General features: G+C 52.1%; 1 protein-coding gene across 5 annotated transcripts in view; it reads left to right on the top strand.

Moving 5' to 3' along the window:
* The window catches only part of PHF21B (PHD finger protein 21B), a 130455-nt gene extending 115602 nt beyond the window's left edge, over window positions 1-14853 (top strand). For 3 of the 5 annotated variants that reach the window (XM_063704893.1, XM_031005659.3, XM_055375370.2), the window contains 8 exons: window positions 920-971; window positions 3475-3551; window positions 3731-3813; window positions 5677-5731; window positions 8853-9011; window positions 11251-11326; window positions 11667-11770; window positions 13647-14853. In XM_063704893.1, the coding sequence (XP_063560963.1) occupies window positions 920-971; window positions 3475-3551; window positions 3731-3813; window positions 5677-5731; window positions 8853-9011; window positions 11251-11326; window positions 11667-11770; window positions 13647-13865 (825 nt within the window). In that variant the 3' untranslated portion in view covers window positions 13866-14853. Of the gene's footprint in view, window positions 1-919; window positions 972-3474; window positions 3552-3730; window positions 3814-5676; window positions 5732-7200; window positions 7224-8852; window positions 9012-11250; window positions 11327-11666; window positions 11771-13646 lie in introns of all 5 variants that reach the window. The other 2 variants (XM_031005660.3, XM_055375371.2) reach the window with 1 other exon arrangement.
* The last annotated feature ends 9596 nt before the right edge of the window (window positions 14854-24449 follow it).

Raw genomic sequence — 24449 nt, 5'->3', positions numbered from 1 at the left:
GCACCTGTGGTCCCAGCTCCTCGGGAGGCTGAGGTAGGAGGATCACTTGAGCCCCAGAGATTGAAGCTGCAATGAGCTGTGATTCCTCCAGTGCACTCCAGTCTGGGTGACAGAGTGAGAACCTGTCTCAAAAAAAAAAAAAAAACAGATAAAACTAAGTGCCACCCTGTTTCATAAGTGACAGAAATACATGCATATGTGTATACAAAGTCAAGGAAATGGTCATTACAAAACTGGAGAAATGGTCATTACAAAACTAGGATCACTAGAAATTAGGGTGAAAAGAATGAGATAAAGTGAGGAACACAGAAGAGATGCAACTTTTGGGTCAATTGTCAGGTTTTGAGTTAGTAGGTTCATGATGTTCAATTTATTATTAAATAAAATGAAAGACAGCCATGAAAGGACCAATGATGCAAATGTGTTATGAACCAGTGACGTGTTATGTGACAGTGATTAGCCCAGCTGTGTGCACCTTAGCTCTTTAAAGTATGTTTGAATATGTGTATCCAGTGTTTTCAAGGAGCCCCTCCAAATTGAGCTGTAGATGCTTTCTTTGGGAATCCTATTTCCCTGTGTTTCTTAGAAACTGACTTGGTGTCTGGAGTTGGGGGCCTTAGTGGTTGGAGCACCCATAAGGATTAGCCCAGCTATGTGCACCTTAGCCCCTTAAAGTGTGTTTGAATACATGTATCCAGTGTTTTCAAGGAGGCCCTCCAAATTGAGCTGTAGATACTCTCTTTGGAAATCATATTTCCCCACGTTTCTTAGAAACTGACTTGGCATCTGGAGTTGGAAGCCTCTGTGGTTGGGGCACCCATGAGGTATCGCCCTGCACCTGCCACAGCAGATGTTTGCTGAGTGCATGAATGAACGTTGATGGTTGTGTTAATGCTTCTTTGTCTGTTCCTTCCCTCAGAAAATCGCCTTCATGGTAGCGCTAGGCCTGGTTACCACGGAACACTTGGAAGGTAAGGAAGGATCCAGGTAGCAGCAGGTTGGGCTGGGACTGACCCGAAAGCCGGGGTGTTGGGGGTCAGGTGTGATGACGGGTGGTCTGGGCTTCAGCAGCAGCCGATGTGGGTGGAGCGTGGCCTCACACAGCTGCAGTGGGTCTCAGGATGTCCCGGCTCGGATGGCAGTGTCTGTGTATAAACCACCTCCCAGGAGGTCTGCCCCAAGTGCCTGAGGCTGGGTGGCTGTCATCAAAGACGAACAAGACAGAGAAGCCTTCCAGGCTCGCCCTGGCTCCATGACTATGCACAATACCCACTGTGGCACTTCCTTGTTTCAGCGGAGGGACCGTGTGGACTCCCTGCCCTCAACACAGGGAAATGACAAGAGGCAGACTGCCCGGTCCCACCACTTTCTTAAGTGTGGGCAGGTTACTTCTGTGTGCCTCAGTCTCTTCATGTATAAAATGGGTAATGGCCGAACTGTCCTCTGGGGATTGTTGGAAGCAGTGCCCAGCACAGTGGGAGAGCTGACCACCAGCTCCCCTGCCGTCATACTAGCCTGCGGACTTCATGTGTGCCACCAAATGTGTCCGTCAAAATTGGAACAGTAGTTTCTTTGAGCAGACAGGGCACTGTGACTCTACGAAGGGGCTGTGACCTTACGGATGAGGGCAGCTTCACATGGGCCGTGAACATCGTTGCAGAATGATGAGGGCAATCTCACGTGAGCCGTGAACGTCATCCTAGAATCTTAGGGCCTGGGAAGCCTCGAAACCAGCCCCCTTGGGGAAGCCCCCATGGGAAGCCGAGGCCAGGGAAGCTGATTCACTTGCCCAGGGTCTCAGGGCCAGTTGATACCAGGCCCAGGCTGGAATCCAGGCCTCCTGACTCCCAACCCAGAACGTTTTCCACCACACCCACCTCACCTGCAAAGGCGTTTTATAAAGGGAAAGCACATACCCTGGTAAACCTGGATGCAGGAAGGTTCCCCTAGCGTTCCTCTTCTTCAAAGCAAGAGGGAATGAAGTGAACCCCTGTGGTGCCCGAGGCACTAGCAGTCTTGAAGTTAAGAGTTTCTTTCCATTGCAGCAGGTGAGCCACCGAAGCCCAGGGGAGGGGAGGGACCTGGCTGAGGTCACACAGCTCATCCGGGGCAAGTGGGAGCAGAGCAAGCCTTCCCGAGCTCAGCAGAGCCCAGCGCACAGGGACCGCAGCCTGCCACGCAGGCTCCAAGAAGATAGCCCTCTCCCTTTATGTCCCCTGGATCTGACTTGCTCTCTGGCAGCAGCCAGGATGGGGAGAGCCAGGGAAGAGCCCCAGCCTTCCAGATCCCTGGGCAGGGAAGCCCCCTGTAAGCAACCCTTGCCCCTGGCCTTCCTCACCCTTCTGCGTGCATGGTTGGAAGGCATTACCCTCCAGCCAAGGTTCCTTCATAAGAACCTCTGTGAGCTCCCCGCCTGATCGTGTGAGCTTGAGCGAGATGAATCCCGCTGCCCTCAGCTTGCCTTTGGGAATGATTTAATCTCTGACCGAAACCACGGTGCCACAGAGGCAGCATGGGGCTGTGGGGACAGAAGTCTTATGCTCAAGTCCCGCCTGTGCACTGGCTGGAGTCCCTAGGCAAGGTCCTTCCCCACTCCGAACCTCAGTTTCCTCATCTGCAACATGGGGAAAACTGCGCCTGTAAACTTCGTGGAGTTGGTGAGGGACTGATCGAAAAGTGCGTTCCTAATAGGCATGATCATTAGATCATTATTGGTTTTATAAATAGTCCTCATTTAGAAACCTCTCCCCAACCTCTGCTGTGATGTCCTTAATTCTTTCTTTCTTTAGACCCTGTGTTATTCCACAGAAGGTCTGAGTGCCTTACAGAAAACAGGCTGAGTAATACTGAAAAGGTTTAAAAAGCAAAACTAGGTCCGGGAGACAGAGATTAGAAGACACTAGCACAGCTGCACACAGAGAGGCAGGTCATGGGTCCTGCCTGGGGGTCAAAGCAAAGAAAAAGGAAAAGAAAACACTGTCAGTGTGGCCATGCCCCCTCTCGCTCGCATGTGAAGGATTCCTGCTGGGGGCTGCATTGGGGCAGAGGCCACCTGGGTAGAGGCTTGCTCCTGGGCTTCCGGCAGCTGGGAGCCTCACCCTGCAGCTCACTGGACCAGTGGGTATCACCCAACCTGTGGGTATCTGCCATCCTGTGGGTCCCCAATAACGGCCATGGGCCAGATAGGGACACAAAAGGAGGACCCCGTGCTAAGAGTGGGCACCTGGATTCTGGGTACCTGCCAGCCTCCCACCAATCTGTCATTCAGCCTGAGGCCACCAGAGCTGTCCTGCCATGGAGTCAGTGATTCCTGGAGGCCCTAACCCGCCCTGGGCCACTCTGTGGCATGGATGCTGAGCACACAGAGAGGCTTCAGAGCAGGAGGGGATGGTGGTGCCCAGGGCTTGGCAAGGAAGCATTTGGGGTTCCCAGGGCAGGCAGGACCCAGTAACTGCTGTGTCTGTGCCTTTCCAGAAATCCAGAGCAAGCGACAGGAGCGGAAGAGAAGAAGCACAGCCAACCCTGCCTACAGCGGCCTCCTGGAGACCGAGGTGGGGGACCCGCCAGCCCCATGCCACCAGGAGGGTGGGGGCTCCCAGTGCACAGCCTCCAGGAAAAGTCCCAGGGCCTCCCTCATTCGCTTTCCTAACCACCCCTGTCGTCTGTCCCTCCTGGGAGTGGGGCTGTGGGTGACTGTAAATCATCTCTCTCTTATCACCTCCGAGTTCAGAATCAATTGATAGGAAGATGCGGAAGAGGAGATGTCAGTTTATTCCTAATAGAGGCTCGCCGGTGGGCGTGGCTTCGTGTGAGGTACACCGGCTTCTTGACTCTTCACCCTGAATGATCAGGCAAATCTCCGGTCACAGGCAGGGCTGGACACCCCGGCCTCCCTGGACCACCTCACACCTCGTCTAGAGCCTGTGCAGTTGGCTCATGGCTGGGAGAGACTGAGGATGTGCACAGCCTGGAGCAGGCGGGCACCGTAGAGAAAGGGGCTGGGTGGGCATGGCCAGTGCACTTCCCTCCTCCCAGTTGGAGTGTCCATCCCCAGGGATGGGGGTGGGAATCCGAGAGCCTGCACCAAAATCGGTCCAGTGCAGCAGGGTTGGGATTTAAGGATGCCGTAGGGGAGCACAAGGGCCTCTCCCATGAGCATGTCCCCAGGGAGAAACCAGGTCATAAATGACACCTCCCTGCCCTTGTAAATGACAGTCCAAAATTCTTAGGTTAAAATCCTAATGTCATCTCCCCAAAGCCAACTCTGCAGGGTCTGTTGGGACCTTTAACTCAGAGGCTCAGGGCTTTCTTAGGGGCAGCGTCTTAGAGTCTTTCTCTGGGATGGAAGCCGTTTGCTTAGAGCTCCGAAGTCCAGAGCTTGGGACAGCTGTCCTGAGGGAAACGATGTCCCCCGAGGTCAGTGCCTGGTGTGTTGCAGACGCCAGCTCTGTGAGATCTGGAGGAAGGTGAGGAAAGTGCTGTCTCACCTCCCAGGGTGCGGGCTAGTCTGGGCCACTGCCCAGAATCCACGTCTTGGGAACCTGAGCTCAAGTGGGAGGGAGGCGTTTTGCGCGGAGCAGCAGCCAGTTCCAGGCTCTGCAATTGCCCTGTCCGTGGGGAGAGCCCACCGTGAGGCGTCCTCTGGCCTCCTCAGCCTGTCCACGCCTTTCCTCTACTTCTGCCTGCCCTGCTCCTGTTCTGAGAACGTGCTCCACGTGGGCCGTTTCATACCATTCACTTCCTCTTCCTTCATCTGAGCAAGCCCTGTCCCCTGACTCGGACCCTTCATAGGAACATCGTGGAAGTGTTTTCAGCCTCCACCCAAGGAAATGGTGTGTTCTCCAGACAGGGAGGGCTTCATTCCTTTAGATTTGTTTGTTCATGAAAATGCAGGCTGCTCTGTGGACGAGGCGTTACTCTAGGCTCCCAAGTCTGAGGCCAGGGCCAGAGACGGCATAAGCAGGTCAGGAGTCAACCCAAGGCCCCGTGACCCTGAGCCTGGAGCAGGCACACAGCCCGAGGGGGCCCTTCCCCAGGTCCGCAGCCTGACCACACCGAGAGAAATGGTGTCAAATCTGGCCACACAGTATTACAACAGCCGCAGCCAAAGCCACTTTGAACCACCAAGGTTTAGACTGGTGTGGCCTGTGGTTGCCAAAGCCAGGACTAAGGCCGCTCTTCTGGAATGTTCCAGAAACCTTTGTCCACATGTGATGTTTAAGGCCACATGCCAAGAAGTGGAATTTGGGGGAGCCAGTCTATAACACCCATTTTTCCACCTGACTCCAGACCCAGTTGAGAGGCAGGAGACAGGTGGAGAATGTGACATGCACCATGTGACTGCTGTGTCCCACTGACGGCCCTTCCTGAGCTAGATGCACCCACGGGTGCAGAGAGGATGTCCTAGGCCTCCTGCAGGCAGAGCCTTTGCCGACTTCCCTGCCCCGCCCCACCCCGCCCCATCCTCAGCCATCCCTGCGTGCTTCTGCCCTGTATTTGTTCCTGCTTCTGCCCTGTATTTGTTCCTGTTTCTGCCCCTGGCAGGGGGTGTCCAGCCAGAGCCTGGAGCCCTGGATGGGAACCCTGTCCCAGAGAGAGTCCTGACCTGGGGTGACGTCACCATCGAGGAGAGCCTCCAGACGATGGGGTGTGTTGTTTTGTTTTCTGTCCCTGCAGAGGAAACGGCTGGCCTCCAACTATCTCAACAACCCCCTGTTCCTCACAGCAAGAGGTAAGCACCGGCTTCAGGCCTTCTGCCAGAGCTGCTCAGGGCCACGGGGAGTCATCCCTGGGTGGTCCTCCACGCCTGGGCCTGGGCAGGGCTGCCCGCCTCCCACTGGGCTGACCTGGGCAGAGGAAAGTGAGGACGTGCTGAGAGGAGCCTCCCGCCTCCCCGCTCCTCCTGCAGCCTGTGTGTGAGCTTGGAGCTGTGGCCTGGGAGAGGTCCACAGCCTGGGCCATAGGTGTGAGCGTGACCAATGGGGCCTCTGCAGGTGTGACCCAGCCCAGGTGCTGCTGCTTCCATACTCCACTGGAGACAACCTCTCTTCCCCACACGCGGGCGGCCTCTGATACCCCTGGGCTGGGCTGGCGCCTCTCAGCCCAAACCTTGCCCACCCTCTTGTGCCTGCTCTGGGCATTGGAAGAGCACAGGCTGGACAGGGGTGGGGATCTCAGCCCAGTTCTGCCTCTGCCTCGCTGTGTGTGTTAGAGCCGAGGGCTCCTTCTGTACAAGGCATTGGGCCAGATCTTCAGGCTGGAACCTGGCCTGAGGCCTCTACCTGTGTCTGCAGGGCCCCTCCCTCCTCTGCCAGCCGTGCCCCAGTGCAGGACCTCAGGGAGCCACATCCCTGCATTCAGACAGCAGCAGGAAGCTGCCACTTCTCTTCAGTTAGAAAACCATAGTCCCATGAGCAGGAAATGACGGCCAGCTTGCTGGGATTCTGTGTAGCTTTCAACATGTCACCATCCCTCCCTGGGCCTTGGTTTACTGATCTAGAAAGTGGGCCCATAGCTACCTGCTTCTCAGAGCTGGGACAGTGACTTGAAGGGCGAGTGTGACTGCACTTTGTGAGCTGTCGAGTGCTGTGCAGACGCCGGAACTGTTCTCCCGCTGGGTGGCATTATTTGCAGACAGATCTGATCTAGAACCTGAAAGATATATATGTTTGTGATCATTAAAATGTGTGGTTTGGTATCATTTACTAGAATGAGAGTGGATTACAGTTTAAAAAGAGTTGAAAATAAGTCACTTTGAGGGGTTCTTGGAGTGATGGTTCCTTCCCCCGGGCAGCTCACTGCCACTATGTCCTCAGCACAGGGGCCACATGAGCCTGTTCCCATGGTGGCTCCTAGATGTGACCAGGGCTGAGATCCTTACTCCCATCCTGCCCAGGAGTGAGGCCCCAGGTATCACAGGGCCTTGTGATACCCCCATCATGCCCTGGGGTGAGCCCAGGTGTCATGGGGGCCTTGTGATATTCCCATCATGCCCTGGGGTAAGATCCCAGGTATCACAGGGCCTTGTGATATTCCCATCATGCCCTGGGGTGAGAGCCCAGGTATCATGGGGGCCTTATGGTGCTCCCATCATGCCCCGGGGTAAGAGCCCTTGCCACATGAGGCCTCATGGACTCCAGTCCTGATCTGTGCTCCTCTGACGGCCACTAACGTGTTCTCCGCCCTTCTTCTCTGTGCTAGCCAATGAGGACCCCTGCTGGAAGGTACGTGTCCCCTCCCTCCGTCTTCACACTTCCGGGGTGGAGAATGTTTTCAGTACAGTCCTCATAGGGTCCCTCCTGGAAAGAGGGAAAGAGCCCGGAGTGATGCAGAAGGCCTTTCGGTTCTGCCTTTAGGTGCTAAGAGCTTTGTGCAACACTCAGCCAGCTTTCCAGCTGGCCAGGCAGCGTCAAGTCGGCATTACCACAGGGCTCTGCTCTTAGCTTCAAATGGGAGCCCTCCCTCCTCAGAATTGAGGATGCAGAGACTGCAGGGGCCACTGAGGCCCAACTGGAAGCAGCCAGCTGGTGCCCAAAGGCCTCCACCCTGGCTCCACTGGCCTCAGTGTGACCTGGGCAGAGCTGGCCCTCCCTGGTCCTCTGTTACCCGTCCGGAAAGGGGCTGGACTTGTTAATCCCCAGGGACTCACCCCACACACCCACATTTCTGTGATCCTGTGGGGCCCCCACCCCCTACCCCCTACCTGTGCACACACCACATCCCTGATTCCCAGAACATTGGCTGGTCATGACCTCGTTCATGGCATGATCTCAGAATTTATTCAGCGTTTTTCTTCACTGAATGTCTGATCTAATTCTAAAAGAACATTCTAGTCCCTGCATGCTTGTAACGGTCAAGCATCTAAGAAGCAGTAGGTGATGATTGCAGTCAGCTCCGGTTAGGCTGTGTCATTTTCACAATAGCTCTGCAATGGCACGGGTTGGTGCTGGGGGACCTGGCAGTGTTTATCTGCAAACATCTTGTGCCCATCCAGGGCGGGCATGTGGACAGGGGACACCTGGAGCCTGAACTCTGTCCCCACAGAGCCCACAGACTTGGAGAGGGCCTCGGCTTTGAGGCAGGCCACCTGGTTGCTGGTCCCGGCTCCCCTTCCAGCTTGCTGTGTGACAACTGCCTCCCCTCCCTGTGTGACAACCGCCTCTCCCTCCCTGGGCATTTGCATGACACAAGGGGTGGAGACAGGGACCTCTGAGGCCTCGTCTGAGGGTGTTGCCCCTCCTTCAGGGACATCCAGTGTCCTTGTGGCACGGGCCATCCCAGAGGAGAGCTCTCTGGTCTTTTCCAACTCTGAAGTTGGAGCATGCTGTTGACACGTGGATGGTGAACAGAGAGCTGAGTACAGGGTCTTGGCCGGAGCTACGCCGCCCCTCCAGGCAGTGTCCACATAAGCAGTGGGGGCAGGGAGGGAGTGCTGCATTCATCACTGGCCCCACTCCCAGCACATGGACCTCTGGTGCAACACAGACCCTGAGGGGGCTGTTTTCTAGGCCGCAGCAGGACAGCCTGCCTTGTCGCCCGCACCTGGGGTCCAGGTCTTAGTACAGAAGAATCAGGTTATGGGAGTCACACCAGGCCGGACTCCAATTCTCAGTGCCTCGGCCCCTAGTAAATCTGGCCCTGTGGGTGCCCCCCCTCCTCCCAGGGCCCAGGCCTGACCCCACACTGTCGCCCTCCAGGGTTTATCCCTCTCTCTCCATAGAGCTGCTGGGAAACGTTGGCAGAAGAGCGGCCACATGTAGGTCAGACACAGCTGCCTGGGCCTGGCCCTGGCTGACTGGCCCCCGCTGACCTGGCTGTGGCTGACCTGTCTCCTGCCCTCCCTTCTTTTCCAGAACGAGATCACCCACGATGAGCACTGTGCCGCCTGCAAGCGAGGGGCCAACCTGCAGCCCTGCGGCACCTGCCCGGGGGCCTACCACCTCAGCTGCCTGGAGCCGCCCCTCAAGACGGCGCCCAAGGGCGTGTGGGTGTGCCCCAGGTGCCAGCAGAAGGTACAAGAGGCTGTGTGACCCCCTCACCCCAGACTGGCATGGAGGTCCCCACCGTAGGCAGAGACAGGGCAGAGGAGGGGTGAAAAAAGGGGCTTGGGTATAGGAAGGCTTTTTCAACCTCAGCACAATTGACATTTGGGGCTGGATAATCCTTGGTTGTGGAACTTTGTCCTGTGTATTATGGGATTTTTTTTTTTTTTTTTTTTTTTTTGAGACAGAGTCTCGTTCTGTTGCCCAGGCTGGAGTGCAGTGGCACAGTCTCGGGTCATTGCAGCCTCTGCCTCCTGGGTTCAAGTGATCCTCCTGCCTCAGCCTCTCAAGTAGCTGGGGTTATAGGTGCCCACCACCACACCCGGATAATTTTTGTATTTTTAGTAGATGGGGGGTTTCACCATGTTGGCCAGGCTGGTCTCAAACTCCTGACCTCAGGTGATCACCCGCCTCAGCCTCCCAAAGTGTTGGGATTATAGGCGTGAGCCTCCGCGCCTGGCCTATTATGGGATGTTTAGCAGCATCCCTGGCCTCTACCCGTGAGATGCTAATAGTGGCTTCTTTCAGTAATGGCCTTTTAAAAACCTGGATCTTGCTTTGGGGAATATAGTCTAAGGAAATAATCCAAATAGGGATAAAGTTTTGTGCGCAGAGAAGCCCCACACCCTTTATTTACAAAAGACTAGAGGGGAAGCAGCCTCTCCTCCCAGCAGCGGGAGATAGTGGAATAGCCCAGCTCTGCACTCAGTGAGATATTCCGTCAGCATCCAACAGGTTTTTACAAAAAGTGTGATTCTCTGGATCTTGTTCACTATATGGAATTATAAAAATAAAAAACAGGCTTTACAGCTGCTATATAGTTTGGGAATCAGCCATCTGAGAAAAACTGCAGAGTAAAAACCCTGGGATAAAACACTTGGGAGTGTGGCCCCTGAGTGTGGTGGGTGGCGGGTGGCAGCAGTGCTTGGCTTCAAGTGTGCCTTCCACAGATGCATGACTTGCGTGGTCATAGGGAGTTACCTTTTCTTTCTTATTTTTTTTTTTTTTTGAGATGGAGTTTCGCTCTTGTTGCCCAAGCTGGAGTGCAATGGCATGATCTCAGCTCACTGCCACCTCTGCCTCCTGGGTTCAAGCGATTCTCCTGCTTCAGCCTCCCAAGTAGCTGGGATTACAGGCATGCGCCACCACTCCTGGCTAATTTTTTTGTATTTTTAGTAGAGATGGGGTTTCACCATGTTGGCCAGGCTGGTCTCAAACTCCTGACCTCAAGTGATCTGTCCGCCTTGACCTCCCAAAGTGCTGGGATTACAGGTGTGAGCCACCGCACCCAGCCAGGGAGTTTTAATACTTTATTTCAAAAAGTATTAACCATTGGGAGTTCCTGTCATCCCTGGTTCTGTGGGGATCAAGGGCAGTGGATATGGTGGGCAGGGTCGGGCTGTTCCCTCTGCAGCTACCTGCCCCTGCATTGTGACTGCCTGGGTCGGGGGTTACATCCTTTTTTTTTTTGGTAGACAGGGTCTTGCTCTGTTGCACAGGCTAGAGTGCAGGAGCACGAGCACAGCTCACTGCAGACTTGACCTTCGGGGCTCAAACAATCTTCCCACCTCAGCCTCCTGAGGAGCTGGGACCACAGGTACACACCACCATGGCCAGCTAATTTTTTAATTTTTGTAGAGGTTGGGTCTCACTTTGTTGTCCAGGCAGATCTCAAACTCCTGGGTTCAAGCAATCCTCCCCCCTTGGCCTCCCAAACTGCTGGGATTAATGCCCAGCTTTTTTTTTTTTTTTTTTTGCCTCTTCTTCCTTTTTTCTTCTTTCTTTTTTGTCACAACTTTTTGAGGGCATGTGGAGAGGGAACAGAATTCTGTTCCCCGCTTCAGCATAGTGTGGGGGACATCGAGTCTCTCCATTTGTGCCTGGGGTCGCTGCCCTCAGGTCTTCTGGACTTGGGAGGAAGACAGGTGATCATTCATTCGTTCAAGAAGTATTTGAGCCTGCTGCCTGTTCAGGGCCCTGGTGATGAGCAGGGGAGAGGCCCAGAATGTTCCAGCCTCGTGGAGCTGATCTTACCGTGTAGCCCTTTGAGCCGGGCCACGAGGCATGTGCGGCCCCAGCTCCTGGTCACGGGTGAGGACCCTGTGGCTCAGACAGGGCGTGCCCCCTCAGGGTTACACAGCCAGGGTGTGGACAGTCCCAGCAGGTCCCAGGGCCTGTCCACTTTTTCATCTCCCCGTCTGCTACCCAGGCCTTAAAGAAAGACGAGGGTGTGCCCTGGACTGGGATGCTGGCCATCGTGCACTCTTATGTCACCCACAAGACAGGTAAGGCATCCTTGGGGAGTGGGAAAGGGTACCTGCTCCCCCTCCTCCCCCACCCAGGCCTCTGGGCTCACCTTGTCCTGTGGGAGGACAGGTGGGTCCATTCCCTTCCGAGCCAGAGCACTGAAAAGTGGGATCCTGGGACCAGTCCTGTGTCTGGGGCAGGTGTGGCCAGGGGAGAGTGGCTCCAGGTCCTGTGCATTTGGCCACAGCCACCGGCTTCTTCAGGGGGATGTCCTAGGCCTTGGTTTCATCCCTTCTGCCTCTCCCATTTACTCTACGACCCAGCCGCCCCTACGACCTTACCTGCCCCTCTCCAGGGACCTGGCCTTCTCTTTTCTAGTCAAAGAAGAGGAGAAGCAGAAGCTGCTGCAACGAGGCAGTGAGCTGCAGAACGAGCACCAGCAGCTGGAGGAGCGGGACCGGCGGCTGGCATCAGCAGTGCAGGTGTGCCCCGGGGCCTGGGGGAGGCTGGCCTCAGCCCTGCAGGTGTGCCCCGGGTCTAGGTGACAGACAGATGTGTCCTTAGAACCACAGGTGTAGATCCAGGCTGGCCTCAGCAGTGCAGGAAGGAGCCAGGGCCTGGTGGACAGGCAGGTGTGTCATTCAAACCACAAGTGTAGATCCAGGCTGGCCTCAGCCCTGCAGGTGTGCACTGGGGCCTGGGGGACAGGCAGATGTGTCCTTAGAACCACAGGCGTAGATCCAGAGCTTCACTGTTCACCTATAAGGCCTAGGAAGAAGACAGACTCACCAAGCATCCCCCAGCAAGCCAGTATGTGGAGAAGGCAGTGCTGTGACTCATTCAACAAATATTTGTCAAGCGATTGACAGCACCCTGGCTGTGTGCCTGCTCAGGCCACTTGGCAGGGCCCTGACCTCCGAATCTGTTTCCTCTTGTGTAAAGTGAACATAATTCCTCCTCCCTAGGATGGAGATAGACAAGATAATGAAGATGATGGTTGTGGTGGTGGTGATGATGGTGGTGGTGGTGGTGATGATGGTGATGATGATGATGATACGGTGTTGGTGGTGATGGTGGTGGTGATGGTGATGGTGGTAATGATGGTGGTGCTGATCACAGTGATGGTGGTGGTGATGGTGATCATGGTGATGGTGGTGATGGTGATGGTTGTAATGATGATGGTGATGATGATGGTGATGGTGCAGACCACAGTGATGGTGATGGTGGTGATGATAATGGTGATTATGGTGGTGATTATGGTGATGGTGGTGATGATGGTGCTGATCACAGTGATGGTGGTGGTCATGGTGATCATGGTGATGGTGGTGATGGTGATGGTGGTGATGGTGCTGATCACCATGATGGTGGTGGTGGTGATGATGGTGATCATGGTGGTGATGGTGGTAATGATGGTGGTGATGGTGCTGATCACAGTGATGGTGGTGGTGGTGACGATGGTGATCGTGGTGGTGATGGTGGTAATGATGGTGGTGATGGTGCTGATCACAGTGATGGTGGTGGTGGTGACGATGGTGATCGTGGTGGTGATGGTGGTAATGATGGTGGTGATGGTGCTGATCACAGTGATGGTGGTGGTGGTGATGGTGATCATGGTGATGATGATGGTGCTGATCACAGTGATGGTGGTGGCGGTGGTGATAATGGTGATCATGGTGGTGGTGATGGTGGTAATGATCACAGTAATGGTGATGATGGTGCTGATGATGTGTTAGAGGATGGTGATGGTAACGGGCCCTGGGGAAGCTCTTTAAATGCAGTGTCTCATTTAATCCTCTCTATAATGCTGTGAAGAGGCTTTGTGATTGTCCCTATAATCATTTTAGAAACCATCTCGGGGAGGTTGTTATTTGCCCAAGCAGTATTTGACCCAGAGCAGATGGATGTGGGACTGTAGGCATCAGTCCTTACTGCTTTTCCTTGTTGCGGTGGTGCGTAGAGAGACTGGAAAAGACCACACAGCACAACAGGCAAGAGAAAGAGCAGAAAGGTGACTGGGAAGCCAAAGGCCTCTGAGGCTGTTGCAGGTTGGCCAGCAGGAGGAGGAGGAAGAGTGTGGGCAGCTAGCGGGGAGGAGGAGGTCACATCACAGCCATGGGAAGGACGTTCCCAGGCAGAGCCACACTTTTTCTAGCCCTAAGTTCCAAAGCAAGCATCGTCTCCTGTGGGTCTGGCTGTTCTTTAATTGCATTTGCACCACTTCCTGGTTTTTGTGAAGCCCTCAGCCTGGTTTCTTGCAGGCCTTTGCAGTGGAGGGGAGAGGGGCTCAGACGGTGGCTGCCCCAGGATGGCTGTAGAGCCGAATACTAAGACCCTTTCCCCTGACCTTCTCCCCAACAGAAATGCCTGGAGTTGAAGACAAGCCTGCTGGCCCGCCAGAGGGGCACCCAGTCATCCCTGGACCGCCTGCGGGCCCTCCTGAGACTGATACAGGGCGAGCAGCTGCTCCAGGTCACCATGACGACCACTAGCCCTGCCCCACTGCTGGCCGGGCCCTGGACCAAGCCCTCGGTGGCAGCCACACACCCCACCGTCCAGCACCCCCAGGGCCACAACTGACCCCGAGGGACCAGTCTTCATACCCACGGAAAGTTATTGGGACCCTGCTTACACAGCCTGGGGGTTCTGTCGGCCTTAATTCATAAACACGATGAATTTCAGACAAAAATTAACCAGACAGAGGAGAGGAGGGAGGAAGAGCTGGGCGAGAGGCCTAGAGCCAGGACCAGGTGGGGGTGCGGCCCTGTGCACTCCACATTCACAGGGGGTACCTAGGAGCCAGGTGGGGGTACGACAGGTTGGGGCACACAGTCCGCCCCCGGCCACCTCGGGGCTGCCTGGGCCTCTGGCTTCCAGGCCCTGCTCTCCACGGCCTCCCTCCGGCCCGTTGGAGGGGCAGGCTGAGGCTGTGGAGGGGACAAGCACACCCCCCAGCATGCAGTCTCCACTGAGGGCACCGCCTCTTGGTGTCCTGTGGGAGGGCGAGCTGAGAACACATGGACTAGCTGAGTGGTAGCGGTAGTTGGGACGAGAAGCGGGATAGCGGATCTAGGTAGTTCCCCAATGCCCCACGCTCCTAGGAGGTCCACCTGGGGTGGGCAGGCGGGCCTGGGGCACTCCGTCGCCTTGGCAGAACCACCTGGGCCCCTTTCTGTCAGTATTATTAGGGTTACGAATTGCAGCTGTTTAACTTGAAAGACACTGTCGGAGGTGAGCGTGTCTGGGCGCCGGGACGCTGCAGTGATCCCCGCCAGAGCCTGTGCCCTTCCTGCTCCGTCTTTCGGGCCCTCAAGGCTGCCTCCTTCCTTTTGCCAATCTCTTGGACTCAGTTTGCCGTTGATGCGTTTTTCTCATGGAGTTTCTGGGCAGAGTGGAGCTGCAACCCTGTTGTTGGGGGGCAGCATTTGGCAGGTTTTCTCTTTGGGGTTGAATCATTCAACTTAATGACCGAAGCCTTTTCTTGTCTCCTTTGGAAGAGCCGATAAGTATTCCACTCCTCCCTTCTTGCCAGTGCAGACACTATGCCAAAAAATAACTTCACACTTTTGTATGGCGTTTTTATTGTGAGATATTTAATGTGAATGGTGGGGGGGACTCTGGCTGACTTCCTTTCTGCTTCTAGTAGTCTCTGCTTCAAGGTACAAATGGGAACACCTCCCCTCGGGAAGCCTGGCCAAGCTGGAAGATCCAGCAGGTTTTTTAAGAGCCGGGTGGAGGGTTGGGGAGGAAAGAAAGGGCGGTGGCCTCGGGAGGTTCCGGCCTTCGGGGACCAGACTTGCTGCCAAGGGCTTCTGCATCCAGGGTGGGCAGTGCCAGCTTGTCACCCTCGCCCGATTCCCACATCCCAGTCCTGAGGGACTCAGCACAACAGGATAAGCGTCCAGGAGCCACGGGCTCCCACCCCGAGCATATCACATGGTGCCGAATTGCACTGAACACGCGTGTGTGCATCGCACGCGGCCACGACCACAGACACGCATGCACACACGCAGAGGTGCAGAGCGAGGAGGCCGGCAAATCCCGCAGCTGCCACGGTCCCTCCTGTCATTCTCACGACTCCGGGAGAAACTGTGCTGTATGATACAGATCTATTTTAATACACTTACCACTGGGTGAACAAGATTTTTATATTCTTTTATTGATGAACAAAGTGCACCGTGTGAGGCACACGTCTTCTATATTGGCTACTCTGTGCCAAGTATGCATTACCGCGTGGCTTGCGATGTCCATGTCTTCAGCTTCCTTTTCTGTTGGTTTGGTTTTCTTCGCGGATGGATTGAGTTACATGTTTTAACAGTGTAATGGGAGGATCTGAAAGGTTGGACCCGGGAGGGGTAGCTGCCGATGTGTCTTGAGATTGTTAGGTTTTTTTGGACCAAGGAGGACCGTCCAGTGGGTAGTGAGGATAGAGAAAAAGTGTTTGTCTTAAATACGCCAATGTAGTTTTCCTTCTTTACAATGTATTAAACTCGATCGATGATTTCAAAGCCCTGTGGTTTTGGTGTCCTTGCCTTGCGGAGAGGCCCCCGGGAGTGCCCAGGGCAGCCAGGTGGGCGTTGGAGAGGCTGGAAATCAGGGTCTTCTCCCACCCTGAGGAGGGAGGGATGGAGGGAGGGAAACAGGAGAGAGCTCGGTGCCCTCCACTCGCTCACCCCCCATTCCCAGTCCTCAGAGGCGGCGGGTGACCCTTTAGGGCTAGGATTGAGGGTGGAAAGTCTCGGAAACCCAGCAGGTCTGTCACTGTGCAGAGCCCAAGGTGGTGCCCTCTGCTCCCTCATGGGTTCCTGCCTCTCAGCCTGGCAACATCACCGCTGTCTCTCTCCCCCAGCAGCAGGTACAGGCACTCCTGCAGCCACGCTGAGCTTACACCTTGCCCTACAAGAGGTGGGGAATCAGGAAACCGGGGAAGCAGCCCCCCTGAGTCCTAGCTCCTGGCATTGCACGGGGGACTCTGATTGGCCAAGTGGGTCAGGGCCGACCCCTGGGCAGTTAGCTGTGGCCAGAAGCTGGGGTCTAATGCCAAAGTGGGGTCCGGTGCCCCAGGGGACAGAGAGGTGGAGGGCATGCAGGGCTGCCACACAGTCCCGCTTCATGGCTTGCCCTGGGGAGAATAGTTTGGAAGGAGGGGAGCAGGTTTCAAGTCAGCTCTGCCTGAGCCCTCCTGGGGGCCACTCAAAAGACCACACTCGGCATCCGTGGCTCACTCCTGTCCTCTCTGGATTCTCTTCAGTCCGACTCCCCACCCCTTTGCACCTCTGGAACACCAGGTCAGTAGTGACCTCCCATGGCCAGATCCCCGGGGTGCTCCCGGTCATCACCTGGACCTCTCAGAACCAGAGGACACATCGGCCACACCCCCTGCCAAAGGAGGCTCCTGGGACCTCACTCCTGCCAATGTGGCTGCTCGCTGGTCTCTGCTCCAGACTTGCTTCTCTTCTACCTAATCACTGAAGGCCCAGGTCTGTGCTCTGATCTCCCGCAGCCGGCCTTCACCTGCCCCTGGCTTCTGTCTGTACCCCCAGGCCCACTGTACGGCTGTGGGTGTCTCACGCTCTGCACAGTCTCTACCAGGCCAGTCCCTCCCACCTCCCCATCTCAGAGGAGCTTCAGGCTGCTGGGGCCGGCACCCTGGGAGTCACTCTTGGCTCTTTTCTCCCACCTTGCATACCTGGTCCTTGGCAAATCCATCAGCTCTGCCCTCAGAACATAAGCAGGATGGGACAAGCCTCACCGCCTACCCCAAAATCACCTTGGTCCCAGCCCCATGATCTCCCCTGGATTCCGGCAGCTGCCACCCACCTGCTCTCTCCCCCTGCCCCGCTGCAGTCTCTTCTCAACCCAGCAACTAGTGTGATGGCGACGCTGTCAAAACCCTGCCATCCGGGCGCCTGTAATCCCAGCTACTTGGGAGGCTGAGGCAGGAGAATCGCTTGAAACCGGAAGGTGGAGGTTGCAGTGAGCTAAGATCGCACCGCTGCACTCCAGCCTGGGCGAAAGAGCGAAACTCCGTCTCAAAAAACAAACAAAACCCTGCTGCCCTGTGTCTCGTTCAGCAAAAGCTAAAGGCCTCACCCTACTCACCTTGCTTGTGCCTCCAGGGCCACAGGCCTCGCTTGCTCTGGCCTCTGGTTTATGCCCTGCTCCTCTCCTCCTTGCCTGCCTCCTCGCTTGCTCCCACCACAGGGCCTTTGCACGTGCTGTGCCCTCGGCCCCCAGCCATCTCCCTGGCCGGCTCCCTGAAGACCTGACCCTGAGCACCGCCTCCTCGCAGTGCCGCCTTCCAGCCCCCTCGCCAGGACCCTGGCATTGCCTGTCCTTCTGCCTGCTCTTTGGTTCCTTGAGCTTCCACAGCCTGCTGTGTGCACCCCTGTGGGTTTTTGTCTGTCTACTCAGGAAGATAGGGAGTTTGGTTGGTTTTCTTTCCAAACCCCAGCATCTAGAAGTGCCTGGCAAACAGTTGACACCCAGCGTAGATTTTGGAGAGACAGAGCTGCTAGGCCTTGGGGCTGCGCCATCCTGGTTCAGGGCCCTCCCCTGGGGAGTCCCTTAGGCCACCCCAACTGCCAGGTGAGGCTGGGCGGGCAGATAAGAAAGCAGAGGCCAGGAAAGGGATGGAATTGCCTGCAATCCTGCAGGTGCCGAGTGGACGTGCCCGGACTCCACTCCGTCCTTGTCCTCCAATCCCACGCAGTTCCATCACAGCCTTACTCCCAACCAAGAGCAGGGCTCAGGGGCAGCTCCTGTGACCTCCAGCTGCCGGACCATGCAGGGAATTCCCTCCAAAGCACCCCTCACTGCCCCGCCCCTCTACTCCAGCAACAGCGGCTCCCTCCCTCCCTCCCTCCCAGGGACAGCTCTGCCATTAGAAGGGGGCTCCCACGATGTGCAGACATCTGCCGCCTGTAGCTCAACACACCCCACCCCACAGCACCCAGAGGACCCTGTGCTGAGACAAGCCTCAGTTTGGGACAGTGGTCACTCCAGGACCCTCACTCCCAGCTCCATCTAACACGGCCCCTGGAGAGCAGGGTGCCCAGCTCAGGGCGGGCTGGCTGTCCAGGGCAGGCCGTCAGCACGGAAGGAAGCTTCTCTTTGGCAGATCCCAACTGCCAGCATCCCTTGGGGGCCATTGTTAAGTAGGGGGTGAGGGTTGCTTGAGCACAAAACACAGGGACGCTGCGATGGTCGAGCTGATCAACGAGACGGTGGCCAAGTGACTCATGAGCAGGTAGCTGGACAGAGGGACGCTTCCTATCCAGGGCGGGACACTGCTTATGAGTTGTTTATTTCTGGAAATTTCCATTTAATATTTTTGGACTGTAGTTGACCATGAGTAACTGAAACTGCAGATAAGTGGGGATTACTGCATAAGGGTCATTGTACTGGGGGTTAGGACTTCAACCCTGGGGCACACGACTTAACCCTGCTATGGTTTGAATGTGTCCCCTCCAAAGTCCAGCTGTTGCCTGTGTGACAGTATTAGGTGGCAGGGCCTTGAAGAGGTGATTAGACCCTGAGGGCTCCTTCCTCATGAATGGGATTGGTGCCCTTACAAGAGGGGCTTGAGCGAGGTATTTCATCCCTCCCTGCCCTTCCGCCTCCAGCTGGGTGAGGAGGACGCAATGCTCTTCCCCTCTGAAGGAGCTGTTGGAAGCAGAGAGCAGCCCTCACCGCACAGCCAACCTATGGTGCCTTCGTCTTGGACTTCCCGGCCTCCAGAACTGTGAGAAAATCAGTTTCTATCCTGTGTAAATTGCCCAGTCTGTGTTGTTTTTGTTTTTTGTTTGTTTGTTTTTTGAGACAGAGTCTCACTCTGTTGCCCAGGGTGGAGTGCAGTGGCACGATCTCAGCTCACTGCAACCTCTGCCTCCCGGGTTCAAGCGATTCTCCTGCCTCAGCCGCCTGAGTAGCTGGGATGACAGGCGCTTGCCATCATGCTGGGCTAATTTTTGTATTTTTAGTAGAGATGGGGTTTTGCCTTGTTGGCCAGGCTGGTCTTGAACTCCCGACCTCAGGTGATCTGCCCACCTCGGTCTCCCAAAGTGCTGGGATTACAGGCGTGAGCCACTGTTCCCAGCCTTAGTCTGTGGTATTTTGTTATAGCAGCAGAAACTGACTAAGACAAACCCATCATAGACAGCTTTCCTTGGGTTGCCTGAAACTTGCTTCCCTGGGGCTTCTGCTCTCTGGAGCCATCTGGAGCTGCCCTGTTTGCCTCCTGTGCCCCTCTAGGGGCACATGGCCCATGATGGTACAATACGAGTACCACATCTCCCAGCCAAGTTGATTTGTTAATGAACAGGCCACATGACCCAAGACATGCCAGCAAGAGGCCTCTCCAGGAATTGTACCAGTTCCCTCATGAAAGAAGCATCTAGCACTAAAGAAAGGCCCGAGTGAGCCTTAAGTACTTGGGAGCCGGCTTATTGGTGTTTTCAAACTTTATTAAGTACTGAAAACCTCTGCTTGCCCACTCACCAGCGTTGGTACCTGCAACCCACAGGGGTGTTTTCTACTTTCGAGTGACTGTGGACCGGCCCAGCCCAGCCAACTGGGCAAACCTCAGCACCCAGAGGGCTTGCAGCTGCTCCTTCTCCAAAGAGGTCTGAATCTCAGCTTTGGGGATGGGCTTCCCCTTCCAAATTGTTCCTCCCCAGGATGCTCTCATGTAGCCCAAAGGTACTCTTTAGAGATCAGTTTCTACCCTAATATTTATGGTCCTGTTATAGCTACTGATTTGTTTACACTAAACTTTCCCTTTTCAAATTATTGTGTGGTTTCTGTTCCCTGAGTGAACCCTGACTGATACACCTTATATCCTGAAACCTTGCCACATCCTCTTATTACTTCTAGTAGTTGTTTTGTAAACCCCGTAATGCTTTTCATCTAAACAATTATGTCATCTGCAAGTAGCATCAGTTTTACTTCCCTCTTTCGAATCTTTATGCCTATTAGTTTTCTTGCCATATTGCAATAGTCAGGATCTCCAATACAATGTGGAATGGAAGAGGTGAGACTGGGCACCCTTGTCTTGTTTCTGATTTTCTAAGGAGAATGTTTCAATAATTTGACCATTAAGTACATTAATTAGTAGATAGAAAGTCCCTTCTTAGTTTGCTTTGATTTTTTAAAAATCACAGATGGTTTTAAAATTTTGTCAAACACTTATATCCATTTTTAAAACAATATGGATATCTCCTGTATTCTGGAAATATGATTTATATTGATTTTCAAATGTTAAACCAACCTTTAATTATTGAAATAAACTTTACTTGGTTCACTATATAGTATCTTTTTCATATTGCTTTATTTGATTTGCTAATATTTAAGTATTTTCATATTTATGTCTATGAGGGATATTGAACTATAGACTTCTTTGCAATATCATCATCAGGTTATGGTGTTAAATAACTTAGAAATGTTCTATTTTCTGAAAGAAGATCTTTCTATTGTTAGAATTCACCAGTGAAGCCATTTGTGCCAAGAGTTTTACATACGAGAAGGTTTTTTTCCATTAAAATTTTCAGCGTATTTAATATACAAGGCTATTCAGATACTCAGTTTCAGCTAAGTTGAATTATTCAAGGAATTTTTCATCTTGCTGATCATAATATTTTCTTATTATTTTACTATCTGTAGACTCTAAAGTCATAATTTTTATTCTTAATTTCTGACTTCTTTTGATCTATCTAGCTATGTGTTCATGAATTCTATTTATCTTTTCAAATAACTAATTTTTGGCTTTGTTAATTTCCTCTACTGTCTGTTTTATTGTTGTTGTTGATTTCTGTTCTTTATTATTTCCTTCCTTCTACTTATGTGGGTTTACTTTGATACATAAATTCTTTTTCTTAAAAATGACTCATCACTAGTCATTGATTTTAGAATTTTCTCTTTTTTTCTTTTTTCCTACTATAAGCACTTAGATTTCCCTCCAGGTACTGTTTTAACTGTTACACAAATGTTGACATATCACATTAGCAAATATTCAAATTAATTTGGATTTGAATTCAAATTATTTTCTCACATCCATTATGATATCTTCTTTGACATGTGAATTTAGAAGTGTGGTTTCTTTTTCTTTTTTACAAAAAGAAAAAAGAAACCTAAATATCATTTATTTTTATTTTCAATTTTATTTCATTATAGGCTTCATGTGATTTCAATTCCTTTAAATTTATTGATACTTGTTTTATATTCCAGAATGTGGTCAGTATTCATGACTGTATCATGTGCACTTTGAAAAGAATATGTATTCTTCTGTTGTTGGCTGTAACATCATAAAAATATCAGTCAGGTCAAGGTTGTTGATAGTTGTTCAGATTATCTGTGACTTTACTTTCTGTCAAGTTGATCTTTCAGTTGATGAGAGAAATGCTAAAGTCTCCAACTATGATTATGAAATGTCTATCTTTTAAATTCTCTTGTGTTTTTTTTTTCTTCCTGTATTTGCAGTTCTATATACTAGGTGCATTTACATTTGATGGTTGCATCTTCTGAATAAATTGACCATTGTATCAGCATCAGAAGACCTTCTCTAAATGATAATACGTTTTGTCTTGAAGTTTATTTTATCTAAGTTAGTTAATATAGACACCCGACACTCCTGATGCCTACTGCGTGCATGGTATATTTTTTGTATTCATGTACCTTCAACCTGTCTATATTTAAAGTGAATGTAGTTAGTTCTTGCTTTTATATCCATTTTGACATCTGCCCCTTAATTTTAAAGTTCAGTCCATGAATATTAGAGATAATTATTGATGCAGTTGGTAACTTTATTATTTGTTTCCTGTTTGTCCCATTTGGTTTCTTGTTCCACTGTTTATCTTGGCTGTTTTTGGTTTAAATTTTTTTTTTTTTTTTTTTTTTGAGATGGAGTCTTGCTCTGTCGCCCAGGCTGGAGTGCAGTGGTGCGATCTCGGCTCACTGCAACCTCTGCCTCCCAGGTTCAAGCAATTCTTCTGCCTCAGCCTCCCAAGTAGCTGGGACTACAGGCGTGCACCACCACGCCTGGCTAATTTTTGTATTTTCAGTAGAGATGGGGTTTCTCCATGTTGGCCAGTATGGTCTTGATCTCCTGACCTCGTGATCCACCCGCCTCGGCCTCCCAAAGAGCTAGGATTACAGGCATGAGCCACCGCGCCCAGCCTGAAAAATATTTTTAAGAATTCACTTTTAATTTTTTTGTTAGCTATATCTTCTTTTGTTTGTTTGAGACAGAGTCTCTCTCCGTCGCCCATGCTGGAGTGCACTAGCGATCGTGGCTCACTGCAACTTCCGCCTCCCGGGTTCAAGCGAGTCTCCTGCCTCAGCCTCCCAAGTAGCTGGGATTACAGGCACCCACCATCATGCCCAGCTAATTTTTGTATTTTTGTAGAGACGGGGTTTCACCATGTTGGCCAGGTTGGTCTCAAACTCCTGACCTCAGGTGATCTGCCCACCTTGGCCTCCCAAAGTGCTGGGATTATAGGCGTGAGCCACCGCACCCAGCCAGCTATATCTTTTTACATTATTTTTTGGTGGTTGATCCATGCATCATAATATACATCCTTACCTTTCAGTTTACTTAAGGTTGATACTGTAAGCCCTAATATTAAATTTTTTAAATTTACAGCTGTAGGTAAAGACCCTCTTGTTCCTTTCTTCTATGAAGAGTTTGATATATCTCCTTCCCAGCTACTTTTTAAAAATTCTTCTTGTATATATATATACATACATATATAAATATATATATGTATAGGTCATGTATATATATATGTATAGGCCATGTATATTTATATATATAGGACATGTGTGTGTGTGTGTGTGTGTGTGTGTGTATATATATATATAGGTTAATGTGTATAATATTATTCAATCCATGAACAACATACAGGATTGTCTTGGTAGCTTAAAATTTTTACACATATGGTGCCATGCTATCTTTATTGTTCTGTAGCTTTTTTCCTTCCTAATGCAATATTTTGAGATCTATCTATATTGATAAATTCACTCCTATTTTGTTCAGTTTAACTGCAGGATGCTCTCCAATCTTGTGAATACATCACCCAGTTTATTTGTCATTTCTGCCACTGATGGATATTTAGGCTGCATTTAATTATTTTCTCTGACAGCCGTGCTGTGGTGATGTTATTATACCTACTTTCTTGGTTATTATCTAGACTTAACAATGCTTGAACTTCACCAGCTTGCTAAATTGCTCTCTAAAGTGACTGTACTATTTGCATTGTGACCAGCAGTATACGAGAGTGCCCATTTCTCAAAATATTAAGAATAGGATTCATAGATAGTCACATTTCAAGTGATTTTTCTTTTCTTGGGGTGTGTGTGTGTGTGTGTGTGTGTGTGTGTGTGTGTGTGTTTTGTTTTTAAGACAGGGTCTCACTGTCACCCAGGCTGGAGTTCAGTGGCATGATCATGATCTCGGCTCATAGTAGCATCAACCTCCTGGACTCAAGCAGTCCTCCCATTTCAGCCTCCCAAGGAGCTGCGACTACAGGCACAGCTTGTATACCTTCTGTCATTGTTTTTTTTTTTTCTTTTTTCCCCTAAGCAGTGAGTTATTGTTATTCTAACAAAAAAGTAAAGCTTTTTGATATCAAATCAACAGCAGAGAGGCTGGGCACAGTGGCTCACACCTGTAATCCCAGCACTTTGGGAGGCTGAGATGGGCAGATTACTTGAGGTCAGGAGTTTGAGCCCAGCCTGGCCAACGTGGTGAAACCCTGTCTCTACTAAAAATACGAAAATTACCCAGGCATAGTGGTGTGTGCCTGTAATTCCAGCTACTAGGGAGGCTGAGGCAGGAGAATCGCTTGAACCCAAAAGGGCTGCAGTGAACAGAGATTGCACCACTGCACTCCAGCCTGGGTGACAGAGTGAGACTCAATCTCAAAAATAATAATAATAAATAATAAATATTTAAAAATCAACAGCAGAACCTGCTCTTTCTCCCATACTCCTGCCATTCCAGGGACAATCACCCTTAGTTGCCCACATATCTCAAGCCAAAAACCAGGAGGTGTTTACGACTCTCTCGTCTCTTCTGTCTCCTACCCTGCACCTCCCTATGCCCTGCACATACTGCTTTAGTTCTTAAAAACAGTTAATTGCACATTTACTTTCTTTTTTTTTTGAGAC

Source organism: Gorilla gorilla, chromosome 23, assembly GCF_029281585.2.
Source record: "Gorilla gorilla gorilla isolate KB3781 chromosome 23, NHGRI_mGorGor1-v2.1_pri, whole genome shotgun sequence".
Classification (NCBI taxonomy): Eukaryota; Metazoa; Chordata; class Mammalia; order Primates; family Hominidae; genus Gorilla; species Gorilla gorilla.
This window is presented reverse-complemented; position numbering and strand designations above follow the sequence as displayed.